A 15380-nucleotide genomic window follows, 5' to 3' on the forward strand; every position below is an offset into this window, starting at 1 on the left:
TAGACTTGTGTGCCTTGAACCGAGCTCTTCACAGACTTCCGTTTAAGACGTTAAAGGGGTCATATGATGCTGCTAAAAAGAACATTATTTTGTGTATTTGGTGTAATGAAATGTGTTTATGCGGTTTAAAGTTTAAAAAAACACATTATTTTCCACATACTGTACATTATTGTTTCTCCGCTATGCCCCGCCTTTTTGAAACGCATTGATTTTTACAAAGCTCATCGGTCTGAAAAAGCGAGGTGTGCTGTGATTGGCCAGCTATCCAGTGCGTTGTGACTGGCCGAATACCTCAAGCGTGTGTCGGAAATGTTACGCCCCTCACCATACTGTTGATGCCGTGTCAGGCCGGAGCGACGTGACAAAAACATGAAAACCCATTACAAACGAGGCATTCGTTGCATCCAGTGGGGACATAATTATTGATTATAATGACTTATACTGTCTTTTTACACATTGTGTTGCATCGCGTCGCGTAAACATAAAACCCTGTCTGCATTTGTGATCGGAGAAATGACAAACAACAAATGCTACTCTACACTGCCCAAAACTCGTGCTTGAATCATCAGTGGCAAATCCTTTAAATGAAAACGTACTTACAGAATGTGAGTCAGAACTGCCGGCATTGTAGTCAACTCTCCCAGGATCAGTAAACAGTCCTCCATAAAATGGGTTGCACACATCTTGATTTGGGTTAAACTGTTCTGGAACAGTGTTGTAAATACAACAAAAGTGTCCTCTTTTGGAAGACCAAACAAAGTAGTTTCGCTTTCACAACGAAAAACACTGCGGCCTAGCGTGAGCAAAAGCCGCGGCTTAGCGTGAGCTGAGGCCGGGCTAGAGGGAGCAAAGGCGGCGGGGTCGAGAACGGCGCGCCCGGCGGATTCGACGAAGGAGCGGCAACCACATGTGACGACCCCAGGCTTCGTCCAAGGTGAAAGCCAATCCGGCGATCCACAGCACTAAGCTGAAGTATTCCCTCAGCGACCAGCACAGATCAGCTCTAGGCATGACGAAGCGGATATTGTTCTCTTTTGGAAGACCAAACAAAGTAGTTTCGCTTTCACAACGAAGCACACAGTGTCTCCACGGTATAGCGGCAGCGGCAACAATACTACAGTGAGAATAAGTGTTACGCCTTTTTTCTTTGCGTGAACATTTGTGCAGCGTTATGCAAATCTTCCCACATAGTGAGGTAGATATGTGGGGGCATGTTAGAATGAGCCGTTTTAGGTAGGCGTGGTTAACTGCTAACTTTTATAAAGAATATCTCTTTGGATTTGAGACTTAAGTCTTTGCAACTTTACAGATCTTCTTTATGCACCAAGAGCTTGACAAAGCTCCAAAGAGAAAGGAAAAATTGAAATCGCATCATATGACCCCTTTAACGCCCAAACGCATTTTTGAATGCATTCATCCCATGGATTGGTTTGCAGCGATCGACCTGAAGGACACGTACTTTCATGTCTCCATTCTTCCTCGACACTTGCTTTCGAGGGGCAGACATATCAGTACAAAGTTCTCCCATTCGGGTTGGCCCTGTCTCTCCACGTCTTTACGAAGGTCACGGAGGGTGCTCTGGCTCCTCTCAGGGAGCAAGGTGTCCGTATCCTCAACTACCTCGATGACTGGCTGATTCTAGCTCACTCTCGAGTACAGGGATCTGGTGCTCAGACACCTCGCCCGTCTGGGTCTTCGGGTCAACTGGGAAAAGAGCAAAGTCTCCCCTGTGCAGAGGATCTCTTTTCTTGGTATGGAAATAGACTTGGTCGCCATGTTCACGCAGCTTACAAGCGAGCGCACACAGTCACTGCTGAATTGCCTAAGTCAATTCAAAGGCAAGAGAGCGGTTCCACTGAAACTATTGCAGAGGTTCCTGGGGCATATGGCATCCGTAGCGGCGGTCATACTGCTCTGGTTGCTTCATATGAGACCACTTCAGCACTGGCTTCACGGCCGAGTCCCGAGATGACCATCACTCCGGCCTGCCGCCGAACCTTCACCCCGTGGTTGGACCTCTCATTTCTACGGGCTGGTGTTCCCCTAGAACCAGTGTCCAGGCATGTTGTTGTGTCATCAGATGCCTCTGCCATGGGCTGGGGTGCCATGTGCAATGGACATGCTGCCGACTTCAGTGGCATGTCTCGAGTTGCTAGCAGTACGGCTTGCTCTGCACCACTTCAAGGCCCTGCTGAATGACAAGCACGTTGTGGTCAGCGTACATCAACCGTCAGGGCGGTCTACGCTCCCGTCATATGTCGCAACTCGCTCACCATCTCCTCTTGTGGAGTCAGAACCCTCTGAGGTCACTTTGTGCCATTCATATCCTGGGCAGGCTCAATCGTGCAGCCGACGAGCTCTCACGACAGCAGTCTCGCCCCGGGGAATGGAGACTCCATCCCCAGTCAGTTCAGCTGATTTGGGAACGCTTTGGAGATGCTCAGGTAGACCTGTTTGCTTCTCCAGACAATTCCCACTGCCAGTTGTTTTACTCCCTGACCGAGGGTAAGTGTGTGCAGTTTTACGCTGTAATATCTGGCGGCGTTGCCAGTTGTCACCAACAGAATTTTAAAAAAAAACTCTTTACCCCCAAAGAATGTTTCTATAATACAATCTCTTAGAATATGACAGAGCTTCAGAAGAGGATGCTGATGCATATCAATGATGTTGAGTTCATCTGAAATATTTAAAAATCTGACTTGTTCAACCATTTACTAAACACTATTTACATTTCTTACAAGTACGTAGAGTTTAGAAACATTTGGCACTCTGTTAAATGTTATGGATTACTTTACTATATTTTTCATACAAAAATACCTATAAGAACATATGGATTGAAACTCGTGACGACGTTCATGTAAGAAACTTTGTTTCAATTGTGATAGCAAATGATGTGATAGCAAATGATGCAACTCCATCGATACAAACATATTGCACAAACGATGACCGGTCCAAATGCACAAATGGTGTGTTAGAAATTGTTTCTGCTGTAAATAATCTCATTAGAGAAAACTACCCTGTAAATATCTGAAATAACTCACCATATATTTGACTGTGAGAAAATATATTCGCTTTTCATTCGAATTTTGAGCCACAATCATTGTTAAAATGTGAGGAAGGGCAGTGTCCAAAAGATTTACTCTTCAATACTGGTACAAAAATAGCTCCAATTTACTGTGTGAGGCTGCTGATGGCAGAGACACTAGTGTTGTAAGCAGTGCCAGCCAGCAGAGGACGCCAGCAGCATGATGCACACGCACACACACACACACACACACACAGAGAGACAGACACACACACACATTATGAGAGATCTGCTCTGGATTACACACGTTCAGAGTGGACGTGGGACCTTCCTTGAACTCTAATTAGTGCTAATGAAGCTCATCAATTCCCAGCAAGGCATGCTGTGAATCAGAGCCATTCTACAGCAGTCTGCAGCTACCGAAGGGGTTTTTTGTTTTCTTGGTCCTCTGCTTGTTTGGGCGCAGGTTTATGACCTCTCGGCTGTTCAGATCGCCGGCGGTCTGGTGGGGTGCAGTGTTGAAAACGCCTGAAAACAGTAAGAGACCATTTCAAAACGTGTCATGAGAATTTCAAACAGTCATGCTAAAGCTACATTTAAAGAAACACTAGCAGAGTTGTAATAAAATGAAATATAAATATAAGATGTGTCTGTGATGTCATCAGCAACAATTTCTGAGAAAAGGAGAAAAATCCATAAGAGCGCCTGTCTGGAAACTTTCAGATACTTAAAGCACGCTCAGATACAGAAAGCACTTTTTGTTTACTGCTTGTAATGTGTTTCTTTGTTCCCCTTTATTTCTTTATATCTGCTTGTACGTTTTGAAGCTACATTTAGTTGGTTATAATTCTTAACATACAATTGTTTTGATTTATTTATTATTTGTAATGATTTTAAAAAGTATCCCACTTATGGTCATTTAATAAAAATGAACAAATAAATTTGGTAACGTGGGTAAACAAATAAATTAATAATAATAATAATAGATAGATAATAGTAGATCAAGAATCGCTTTGGAATCGTGATTCCAAGAATGGAAATCAGATCGGATCATGCAATGTCTAAAAATGCCCATTCCGAAATAAAAGTATTAATTTCTTAAAAAATAAATAAAAAATCTTACCTATTTTATTGCTGGACGTGTGAACAACCTCTGTCTCCTCTGCTGACTGTAGCTTGAGTCGTTGCAGATATTTGTCAGCTAGATACTTAAAAACTACAACATCAAAAATATATAAAATGAGTAGTGCTGTCAAACGATTAATCGCATCCAAAATAAAAGTCTTTGTTCACATAATATGTGTGCGTCCTGTGTATATTTATTATGTATATATAAATACACACACATACAGTATATATTTCGAAACTATTTACATGTATTTATTTATATTCATATCATTTATATTATATATAAATATATTTAAAATATAAACAACTTATTTTTCTTAAATATATACACGCATGTGTGTGTGTATTTATAGATACATAATAAATATACACAGGACGCACACATATTATGTGAACAAAGACTTTTATTTTGGATGTGATTAATCGCGATTAATCGGTTGACGGCACTAAAAATGAGTTATTTTACAGTTGAGCATAAATCAGTTTTGTGAACTGAAATGCTTTATCACTCACCCTCGTTGACGTTCAGATCTTCTTTTACTGACGTCCGATAGAATCTCAACTTCAGCCTCTTAGCGAGACCTTCAGCCTCCTCACTGAAGCAACAACACAGACGGTTTGTCATCGGCCACATCAATCTCTACCGTCGCTGATACTGTGCATTAAACAACTGAACCCTGATTCTTTTTGCCTTACTTTTTGATAACCGTGTCGTCCAGTAGATCGATTTTGTTCTGCACCAGGACGGTGGGAATGTCTCCGACCTCCATCTCCACTTTCTCCCTCCAGCTGCTGATGGCCTCAAAGGATTCTCTGTCAGTGGTGGAGAAGACCAGCACACAGGCCTGAGCTCCTGCAGGAGCAAACACACGTCACAAACCTGCTCAAGGCCTCGAACCTCACAGCCAAACGGTCTCACCTCTATAATAGGCCTTGGTGATGGCATCAAACTCCTCCTGTCCTGCTGTGTCCCACAACATCAGCCTGACGTCCTCACCATTAACTCTGAAACGCATGTAATGTAAACCTGATATATGCATTTGGCCAAATAATTAGGTGAAAAACAAATACAAATCTTTTTGGGCCGCATGACAAGCAGGCTTACAGCTGTAATTCACATCTGCTTTCATTCTCAGTTTGACGAAGCATTGCAACAGATGAAGCCACTGCTAGCTCATTGATTCCTCGTTTCGTTTTGTGTGTACAAACAGTAAACCGCAGAGATTTTCTCTGGCATTTACTGCCGATGACACATCTCATGTTATATTGGAAAGAGACTGATATCCAGGAACTACTGCTAAAAAAGAAAGAGGATGTTCTTTTCAGGGGTTGCCTGAGCGTCACCACGTGTTATTTGTCATGAACCATATTTAAATGCAAACAGGACGTTTGCTCGTTCGGAAGTATTTTGTCGTCTGCCATGACAAATGTGAGCCAGATTTACTGGCATTTATTTCTGTTTAAAGTTGTGAATGATTCAGGCTTTGTTTGTATGTATGAGTTGATTACTGTACCTACTGTGCAGTCAGTGCTGGGTAGTAACTGATTACATGTAATCTGGATTATGTAATCAGATTACAAAAATTAAGTACTTGTAAGTAGAGTATATTACATTTTAAAATGCCCATAATCAGATTTCAGGTTAACTCTGAAACGCATGTAATGTAAACCTGATATATGCATTTGGCCAAATAATTAGGTGAAAAACAAATACAAATCTTTTTGGGCCAAATACAAAGTTGTGAATGATTCAGGCTTTGTTTGTATGTATGAGTTGATTACTGTACCTACTGTGCAGTCAGTGCTGGGTAGTAACTGATTACATGTAATCTGGATTATGTAATCAGATTACAAAAATTAAGTACTTGTAAGTAGAGTATATTACATTTTAAAATGCCCATAATCAGATTTCAGTTACTTTTTTATGGATTACATATCGTTCAAAAAAACATTTAAAACCTGGAAGACTTTGGGTGTGTCATTGCTGTTTCCATGTTTATTAAAGGGGTCATATGATGTTGCTAAAAAGAACATTATTTTGGTTTATTTGCAAATAGTTGAATGAATTACTTCATAAAGTTATTTTCTACCATTCTTCTTTATTCCCGTAGCTCCCTTTAAATCCGTTAATTCCTTTAAACCACTATTAACACGCCAAAAATGTGCTTTGGTTCCCCACAATATTCAAGACATGGCTATAGATTTTAAAACTCACGTTTGATATAGCTTCTGGTTCATTTGTACGATGAAGGTCAAGGTGAATGCATCTCGAATACATATTCCATGTAATATACTCTTGTGTCTGTCTATACTACGCATTCTGACAAATGCAGTAGATCACTCTCACAAAAAAATGTGCAAAAATACTTTGCATTAGTAATGTCAGCATGCTATCCAAAACAACTTCTTAGATTACAGTTTCTAAAGAAATGGTTTTCTTCTTCCAGGTAAAAGAGGTGAAAATGGCATTTTAAGAAACTGAGCAGCAAAGACATGAAGCGCAGACAGTAAGAAACCTATAAAAGCATTTCAAAGCGACCCGACTGAAGCGTAAAAGCATGCTTACATGATCTGTCTTTCCAGAAAGTCAACCCCGATGGTCTTTTTGTAGTCCTTCGTGAAGATGCCCTTGCAGTATCGCTGGATCATACTGGACTTCCCGACCGCTCCGTTCCCCACCACCACCACCTTGATGGCCACTTCCATGTCCTCCTCCAGCATGGCTGCGATGTGCCTGTGCTTTCACCTCACTCCGGCCCGGCTCACTGCTGCTGTAGGATCTTCTCAACTCTAGCCTGTTTTAGGAAAGTAGTTGACAGATCAGTCATAATCACACACATTATGACACATCAGGTGTTACTTCAATGCACATTTTCACCACCTTTGCTGACAGGATGCAAAAAATATGGCATCATTGTCGTTTCCTGCATCATGATCTAGAGACGTGATCTATTAGTCCCTGAGGGGTTTGGGTCAGTTTGCATTGAGTGAGAGCCTGCTATATGGGTCTGGGCTGTGCTTACCATTTCATGATGCATTTTGCATGGTTCATTTATTTATTTTGAAGATTTTTTTGCACTGCAACTTTATTTTCGTAACAAATAAGCCCATTTGTCCTCAAATTCTCTTTACTGTAATGCATCTGGACTTTTAATTTTGAATTTATTTGAATTCCTATTATTCTCAATGGTGACCATGAGTAATATACAGGTGCATCTCAATAAATTAGAATGTCGTGGAAAAGTTCATTTATTTCAGTAATTCAACTCAAATTGTGAAACTCGTGTATTAAATAAATTCAATGCACACAGACTGAAGTAGTTTAAGTCTTTGGTTCTTTTAATTGTGATGATTTTGGCTCACATTTAACAAAAACCCACCAATTCACTATCTCAACAAATTAGAATACTTCATAAGACCAATAAAAAATAAAAATGTTTGTGAATTGTTGGCCTTCTGGAAAGTATGTTCATTTACTGTACATGTACTCAATACTTGGTAGGGGCTCCTTTTGCTTTAATTACTGCCTCAATTCGGCGTGGCATGGAGGTGATCAGTTTGTGGCACTGCTGAGGTGGTATGGAAGCCCAGGTTTCTTTGACAGTGGCCTTCAGCTCATCTGCATTTTTTGGTCTCTTGTTTCTCATTTTCCTCTTGACAATACCCCATAGATTCTCTATGGGGTTCAGGTCTGGTGAGTTTGCTGGCCAGTCAAGCACACCAACACCATGGTTATTTAACCAACTTTTGGTGCTTTTGGCAGTGTGGGCAGGTGCCAAATCCTGCTGGAAAATGAAATCAGCATCTTCAAAGAGCTGGTCAGCAGAAGGAAGCATGAATGAAATTCACAAGGAAACTAAAACAAGATGCCTTTCTATAAACAAAGTGGAAGTTCTCTCTTTCTTTTGGGTTTGGGGAGAAATCCAAGCAGACATGTTTTTGACAGGTCTCATGAGATTCACCCATAAAGGCCCAGTTTTACCCTCAAAATAACCTGGTTGCAAATCAACAATGCATTCAACAATTATAACAATGAAAACTGGTTAAATTGGCTAGAACCGCTGTTAACAGTCTCAGTAATAAACAGGAAAATAACAGTGCTAATCTGGCCAAATTCCCTTATGAAACAAATTCACTTTTAGCTGTAAAGCAGCTCTACAGAAGACAATGGTGCCATTATGCAGCTCAATTCAGTTCGATAACAGAGCGAATGTTGCAAACCTCATTAGTTATGAAGTGAACTCAGCTCAAATCTAAAGCAGCTCTACAGCAAGGACGGTGTTATTATTGAGCTCCAGTCAGTTCAGTGTTTGATTCAGTTCTGTTCAATAACTGTACAGTTCATCAATTCTGAAACAAGTTCATTTCAGATCCAAGCAGCTCTACAGAAGACAATAGTTTTGTCTGCAGCAGGAGTCTTGAACTTGAACGCAAAAATGCAATCCAAGAATGCTGGATAGATAGCAGCGCTTACATATTAGGTTACGTTCCCGAGGCCTCCCGCGTTTCTGTTGGGTAACTAAATACAGCAGCCAACCTGAGACAACAATAACATGCATGAGCCCTTCACGGCAGAATCTCCACAGGATCAGCCTTCATCAAATAAACTCACAAAATGATGCTCTCATTAGATTCAAACCCATATCAGATCCTTCCAAATATTGGCCAATGTTCCTAATTGTATTTAATTCCTTCAACTGTATGAATGTTTTAATGCATTAATACAATGTTTTTTTTTTAAATGTCATAAATATATTCATCATTTAATGTTTTATTTATTTATTTAACTTGACTTCTACATTTATAGCTCAATGTAGCCAAACAGATATTTTAAAACACATTAAGAAAGCATTTGACTGACAAGACTGGATTTCCTTGCTTCCATTTGGTTCAGCTTTTAGAACTAAAGCCGGATCCCAGCGTTCGTTCTTGACAGGCAGGGCCGTTTCTAGCCAATTTGACGCCCTAGGCGAAATCCCTATTGCCCCCCCCCAAAAAAATTATATATATAATTTACACATAAATCACACATAAATTAATTTTATTACATTTTGATTTGGATACTATATACTATTAAATATTGTTTAGATATTATCAATGGCTACTTTTTTGTCTTTATCTGTTTTTTGTAAAAAAATTTTGTTGTTGTTTCTTGAAACATTGATTTAAAGTGTCAGTTATTGCATTATTATTTCAGTCAAACCTATAAAATCCCTGTTACCCCAAACTACATATAAAAGCTTTATCAGTGGCATAAAAGTAACCAATGCAGCTACTTAATCATTTGCTACTCGTTAACGCGTTAACGTCCCCTTTAAATAACCTGACACTCTGCCCTCTATGACGCTGCTCCCATTAAGCGCTGTTGGAAGTGAATGAATTGATTCAGCATTTCGACACCTCCGTGAGGATGTATTTAACTCAACAAAGCGGTCTAATAAAGGATGTATTGATCACGTGAATTAGAGAATTTTACTATACAAATATTTTTTAATTGGATGTTAACGTTTATATGGGAATATTACATGACACGCTGATCCTTTAACAATGCATTGGCGCAAAAAACGCACACCTTTTGGACAAATTTGCCACAAATACTGCCTAAACAAAATACTGATTTTGTGCACTTCATTTACTGTACCAATATTTTAAATTGGCCTTTGAACTTAGCTTTATTGCATGGCAAAAAAAGTGTTACCTTGCCAAAGCACTGGTTTGTGAAAAAAGACAGAGCCCACTGATCTAATGGCGTTGTTGAGCGCTCCAAATGCAAACTTTGCATGCAACAATCAGGCAGCAATTGACAGCACTCTGATCTAGTGGCATACAGGCATCATCAGATTGAAAGTACTCTAGCCCAATAATGTTGGGGGATCCATTGGGGGTGGCAGTCATATTTCAGGGTGACCGTGTCACTCTTTATCACAACCCTGCTAAAAGTGCCAGTACGTGTGCTCATTGGCGCCCCTTCAGTTGGTGGCGCCCTAGCTGACCGCCTAGCTCGCCTATTCCTAGAAACGGCCCTGTTGACAGGTGTTTATGAGGTCTGGCTGTCTAAAGGGCCCACTGCGTTACTGCCATGGCACTGAGATCCACGTAACCAAGGAAGTCTGTGTGATATACAAAGCGAAGTCAAAACACACACATCCCTAAATACAAATGTACGAAAGAACCCCATCTGCCTGTTTAAAGCCGCTGTTGGTGGTCAAATTACATACGTCACACCGGATTTCATGTGTTGCAGCAGTCAGTGTGTTTAAGAGATTGACTATACTTCCAATAATGGAGGGTTCGGCTCATATCAGAGTAGCATCTGTATCTATCACCAAGTCTATCTATCACCAAGTGTATCTATCACCATCTGTATCTATCACCATGTGTATCTATCACCATGTGTATCTATCACCATGTGTATCTATCACCATGTGTATCTATCACCATGTGTATCTATCACCATGTGTATCTATCACCATGTGTATCTATCACCATGTGTATCTATCACCATGTGTATCTATCACCATGTGTATCTATCACCATGTGTATCTATCACCATGTGTATCTATCACCATGTGTATCTATCACCATGTGTATCTATCACCATGTGTATCTATCACCATGTGTATCTATCACCATGTGTATCTATCACCATGTGTATCTATCACCATGTGTATCTATCACCATGTGTATCTATCACCATGTGTATCTATCACCATGTGTATCTATCACCATGTGTATCTATCACCATGTGTATCTATCACCATGTGTATCTATCACCATGTGTATCTATCACCATGTGTATCTATCACCATGTGTATCTATCACCATGTGTATCTATCACCATGTGTATCTATCACCATGTGTATCTATCACCATGTGTATCTATCACCATGTGTATCTATCACCATGTGTATCTATCACCATGTGTATCTATCACCATGTGTATCTATCACCATGTGTATCTATCACCATGTGTATCTATCACCATGTGTATCTATCACCATGTGTATCTATCACCATGTGTATCTATCACCATGTGTATCTATCACCATGTGTATCTATCACCATGTGTATCTATCACCATGTGTATCTATCACCATGTGTATCTATCACCATGTGTATCTATCACCATGTGTATCTATCACCATGTGTATCTATCACCATGTGTATCTATCACCATGTGTATCTATCACCATGTGTATCTATCACCATGTGTATCTATCACCATGTGTATCTATCACCATGTGTATCTATCACCATGTGTATCTATCACCATGTGTATCTATCACCATGTGTATCTATCACCATGTGTATCTATCACCATGTGTATCTATCACCATGTGTATCTATCACCATGTGTATCTATCACCATGTGTATCTATCACCATGTGTATCTATCACCATGTGTATCTATCACCATGTGTATCTATCACCATGTGTATCTATCACCATGTGTATCTATCACCATGTGTATCTATCACCATGTGTATCTATCACCATGTGTATCTATCACCATGTGTATCTATCACCATGTGTATCTATCACCATGTGTATCTATCACCATGTGTATCTATCACCATGTGTATCTATCACCATGTGTATCTATCACCATGTGTATCTATCACCATGTGTATCTATCACCATGTGTATCTATCACCATGTGTATCTATCACCATGTGTATCTATCACCATGTGTATCTATCACCATGTGTATCTATCACCATGTGTATCTATCACCATGTGTATCTATCACCATGTGTATCTATCACCATGTGTATCTATCACCATGTGTATCTATCACCATGTGTATCTATCACCATGTGTATCTATCACCATGTGTATCTATCACCATGTGTATCTATCACCATGTGTATCTATCACCATGTGTATCTATCACCATGTGTATCTATCACCATGTGTATCTATCACCATGTGTATCTATCACCATGTGTATCTATCACCATGTGTATCTATCACCATGTGTATCTATCACCATGTGTATCTATCACCATGTGTATCTATCACCATGTGTATCTATCACCATGTGTATCTATCACCATGTGTATCTATCACCATGTGTATCTATCACCATGTGTATCTATCACCATGTGTATCTATCACCATGTGTATCTATCACCATGTGTATCTATCACCATGTGTATCTATCACCATGTGTATCTATCACCATGTGTATCTATCACCATGTGTATCTATCACCATGTGTATCTATCACCATGTGTATCTATCACCATGTGTATCTATCACCATGTGTATCTATCACCATGTGTATCTATCACCATGTGTATCTATCACCATGTGTATCTATCACCATGTGTATCTATCACCATGTGTATCTATCACCATGTGTATCTATCACCATGTGTATCTATCACCATGTGTATCTATCACCATGTGTATCTATCACCATGTGTATCTATCACCATGTGTATCTATCACCATGTGTATCTATCACCATGTGTATCTATCACCATGTGTATCTATCACCATGTGTATCTATCACCATGTGTATCTATCACCATGTGTATCTATCACCATGTGTATCTATCACCATGTGTATCTATCACCATGTGTATCTATCACCATGTGTATCTATCACCATGTGTATCTATCACCATGTGTATCTATCACCATGTGTATCTATCACCATGTGTATCTATCACCATGTGTATCTATCACCATGTGTATCTATCACCATGTGTATCTATCACCATGTGTATCTATCACCATGTGTATCTATCACCATGTGTATCTATCACCATGTGTATCTATCACCATGTGTATCTATCACCATGTGTATCTATCACCATGTGTATCTATCACCATGTGTATCTATCACCATGTGTATCTATCACCATGTGTATCTATCACCATGTGTATCTATCACCATGTGTATCTATCACCATGTGTATCTATCACCATGTGTATCTATCACCATGTGTATCTATCACCATGTGTATCTATCACCATGTGTATCTATCACCATGTGTATCTATCACCATGTGTATCTATCACCATGTGTATCTATCACCATGTGTATCTATCACCATGTGTATCTATCACCATGTGTATCTATCACCATGTGTATCTATCACCATGTGTATCTATCACCATGTGTATCTATCACCATGTGTATCTATCACCATGTGTATCTATCACCATGTGTATCTATCACCATGTGTATCTATCACCATGTGTATCTATCACCATGTGTATCTATCACCATGTGTATCTATCACCATGTGTATCTATCACCATGTGTATCTATCACCATGTGTATCTATCACCATGTGTATCTATCACCATGTGTATCTATCACCATGTGTATCTATCACCAAGTGTATCAATCACCAAGTGTATCTATCACCATCTGTATCTATCACCAAGTGTATCTATCACCAAGGGTCACTGCAAAAAATACAGTTTACCAAATTAATTTACCATGGTATTAGATGCTACTCCAAGTTCCTTCAAATAATTCCAAAGAACCCCCATATTTTAAATGTAATTCAACCCAAGTTCTTGTGATTTAAGTATTAGCAGCATTAGTCCTGTCGCAATAATCAATATATCGATTTATCGCGCAATATATGTACATGACCTCAATCATTTTTGGTGACGCAATATATCGGCAATTATATTTACTTATACATTAATGTCACCGTGTTTTTTTGCATTCCACTTGCGCCTGTGTCTTTTGCAGCTTCTCGTACATAACGTGGTGTAGTCATGAGGTGCTAGTTCACATTTTAAAAATGCTTCTAAACTAAGTTTCATCTGCAGATATGGCCTTGTTCAGGGATCTGTGTCTTTGTGCATACGGACATCTGAGTTTTTCAGCAATAGTGTGCACCCCTTAATTTACAGAGAAAAGAAGGTCAAAAAGGCTCCACACAAGTTAGTTGTGCATTTTTCTTTTTTGCACTTTTTGTTAGAAAATGTTTATTTACTATTTATTCAGGTATCTAATATCGTGATACTTAATTTCCATGATCTAAATATTCTTAAAAATGTAAAGTTTGTTGTCATTTGAAAGGGTGTAGCCCTTCTTGCATTATTATGCTGTTACATTATGAATATATATTCAGTGGCATATAATGGTCTTTAAAATGACAATAACATCGCTTATCGCAATTATTTCTAGGGCAATATATCGCACAGCAAAAAGTTGTTATCGTGACTGGCCTAAGCTGGATGTAATTACTTGCACAAGGTTAGGGTTTGGTTTAGTTGGTGGTAACTCTGCGCAGCTGTTACTATAGTAAGTAACGTGTAACACAGCAAAAGTGTCACTGAGACCAATACTGTGATAGCACAGTTATATAACAGAGAGTAACAGCATGATACTTTGCTATGCAGACGTACTGAATGATTACCATGTTTATGCACCATGGTATTTAGACGGCACTTCGAATAACACCATGGTACTCAGTGTTCAGTGACTAAAGAGATGTTTGCAGGACGGTCTCACCTGCATTCGTGTTACCAGGTTATTGTTTCCTCTTTGAAGATCCGACACGGGAATAATCGTGAACGCAGAGGATCCAAACACAGCGCTCGAGCGAATTATGAGTCCGAACACATCTGCTGGATGTAAACAGAAGCCAGCAGCAGCTGTATGCGCGAGCTTGTTTTGCGTTTGCACAGTTTATCAAAGGAGTGGCCGTGGCCTCCTCCTCCTTCACTGCTCTCTCTGTGTGTGTCTCTTACACAGACTAACAATCCCGCTTGGATACTCCAGAGTCAAACGGGCTCCGAGGAAGCAAATGTCCACAGATACAGCAGCGGCTCGGCGTGCTTTCCGGTCATTCGCGACCGTGCGTCTGATCTGTTGAGCGGCGGCAGAGTGAAGCGCGAGACCACTCGGAGACAGCGCTCTGTCGCACACCAAACACACCCTTTCAAAATAAAAGCCTGCCTTGACTTTTTTCAGAACTTCAGCGCAGCTGGAACAATACAATACAATGAAAAAAAATCCATCAGCACAAAGAAGAGCTGTTCCCATAAGAAAACATGGCAGATTTCAGATCACATATATGCATATATGTTCACGCCTCCCCCAAACAATAATGGAAAAACCATAAGAAATGATCAGCACACTTTGATTCATCAGCAGCTTCAAACGTGCGATGTCTCATCCCTTTTTTTTAATCATTTTTACCATATTAAGAAAATAATCTCATCAAAATGAAAAATTGCATGTTCAGGGAGT

General features: G+C 39.8%; 1 protein-coding gene across 2 annotated transcripts; it reads right to left on the minus strand.

Annotated features, from left to right (window-relative positions):
• Positions 1–2519: 2519 nt before the first annotated feature.
• Positions 2520–15042, minus strand: rab23 (RAB23, member RAS oncogene family). 2 transcript variants are annotated; one of them, XM_016288874.1, is made up of 7 exons: positions 14640–15042; positions 6720–6948; positions 5073–5158; positions 4850–5006; positions 4667–4749; positions 4149–4241; positions 2520–3553 (listed from the first exon to the last, which is right to left on the minus strand). In XM_016288874.1, the coding sequence occupies exons 2-7, from the start codon at positions 6872–6874 to the stop codon at positions 3426–3428; spliced, it is 702 nt and encodes a 233-aa protein (XP_016144360.1). In that variant the 5' UTR covers positions 6875–6948; positions 14640–15042; the 3' UTR covers positions 2520–3425. The 2 variants fall into 2 exon arrangements, with proteins under 2 accessions (XP_016144360.1, XP_016144361.1); XM_016288875.1 differs by lacking the exon at positions 14640–15042 and adding an exon at positions 9015–9081.
• Positions 15043–15380: the final 338 nt, after the last annotated feature.

The sequence above is a fragment of the Sinocyclocheilus grahami genome, unplaced genomic scaffold (assembly GCF_001515645.1).
Source record: "Sinocyclocheilus grahami isolate Dianchi unplaced genomic scaffold, SAMN03320097.WGS_v1.1 scaffold235.1, whole genome shotgun sequence".
Lineage (NCBI taxonomy): Eukaryota > Metazoa > Chordata > Actinopteri > Cypriniformes > Cyprinidae > Sinocyclocheilus > Sinocyclocheilus grahami.

Excerpts from the sequence above, each read along its gene's own strand:
- rab23 (XM_016288874.1), bottom strand. The coding sequence starts at position 6,874 with ATGCTGGAGGAGGACATGGAAGTGGCCATCAAGGTGGTGGTGGTGGGG. Across the intron at positions 4,750-4,849 it reads GACGACACGGTTATCAAAAA|TGAGGAGGCTGAAGGTCTCG; the intron begins GTAAGGCAAAAA and ends TTGTTGCTTCAG. Across the intron at positions 4,242-4,666 it reads AGATCTGAACGTCAACGAGG|TTTTTAAGTATCTAGCTGAC; the intron begins GTGAGTGATAAA and ends TTGATGTTGTAG.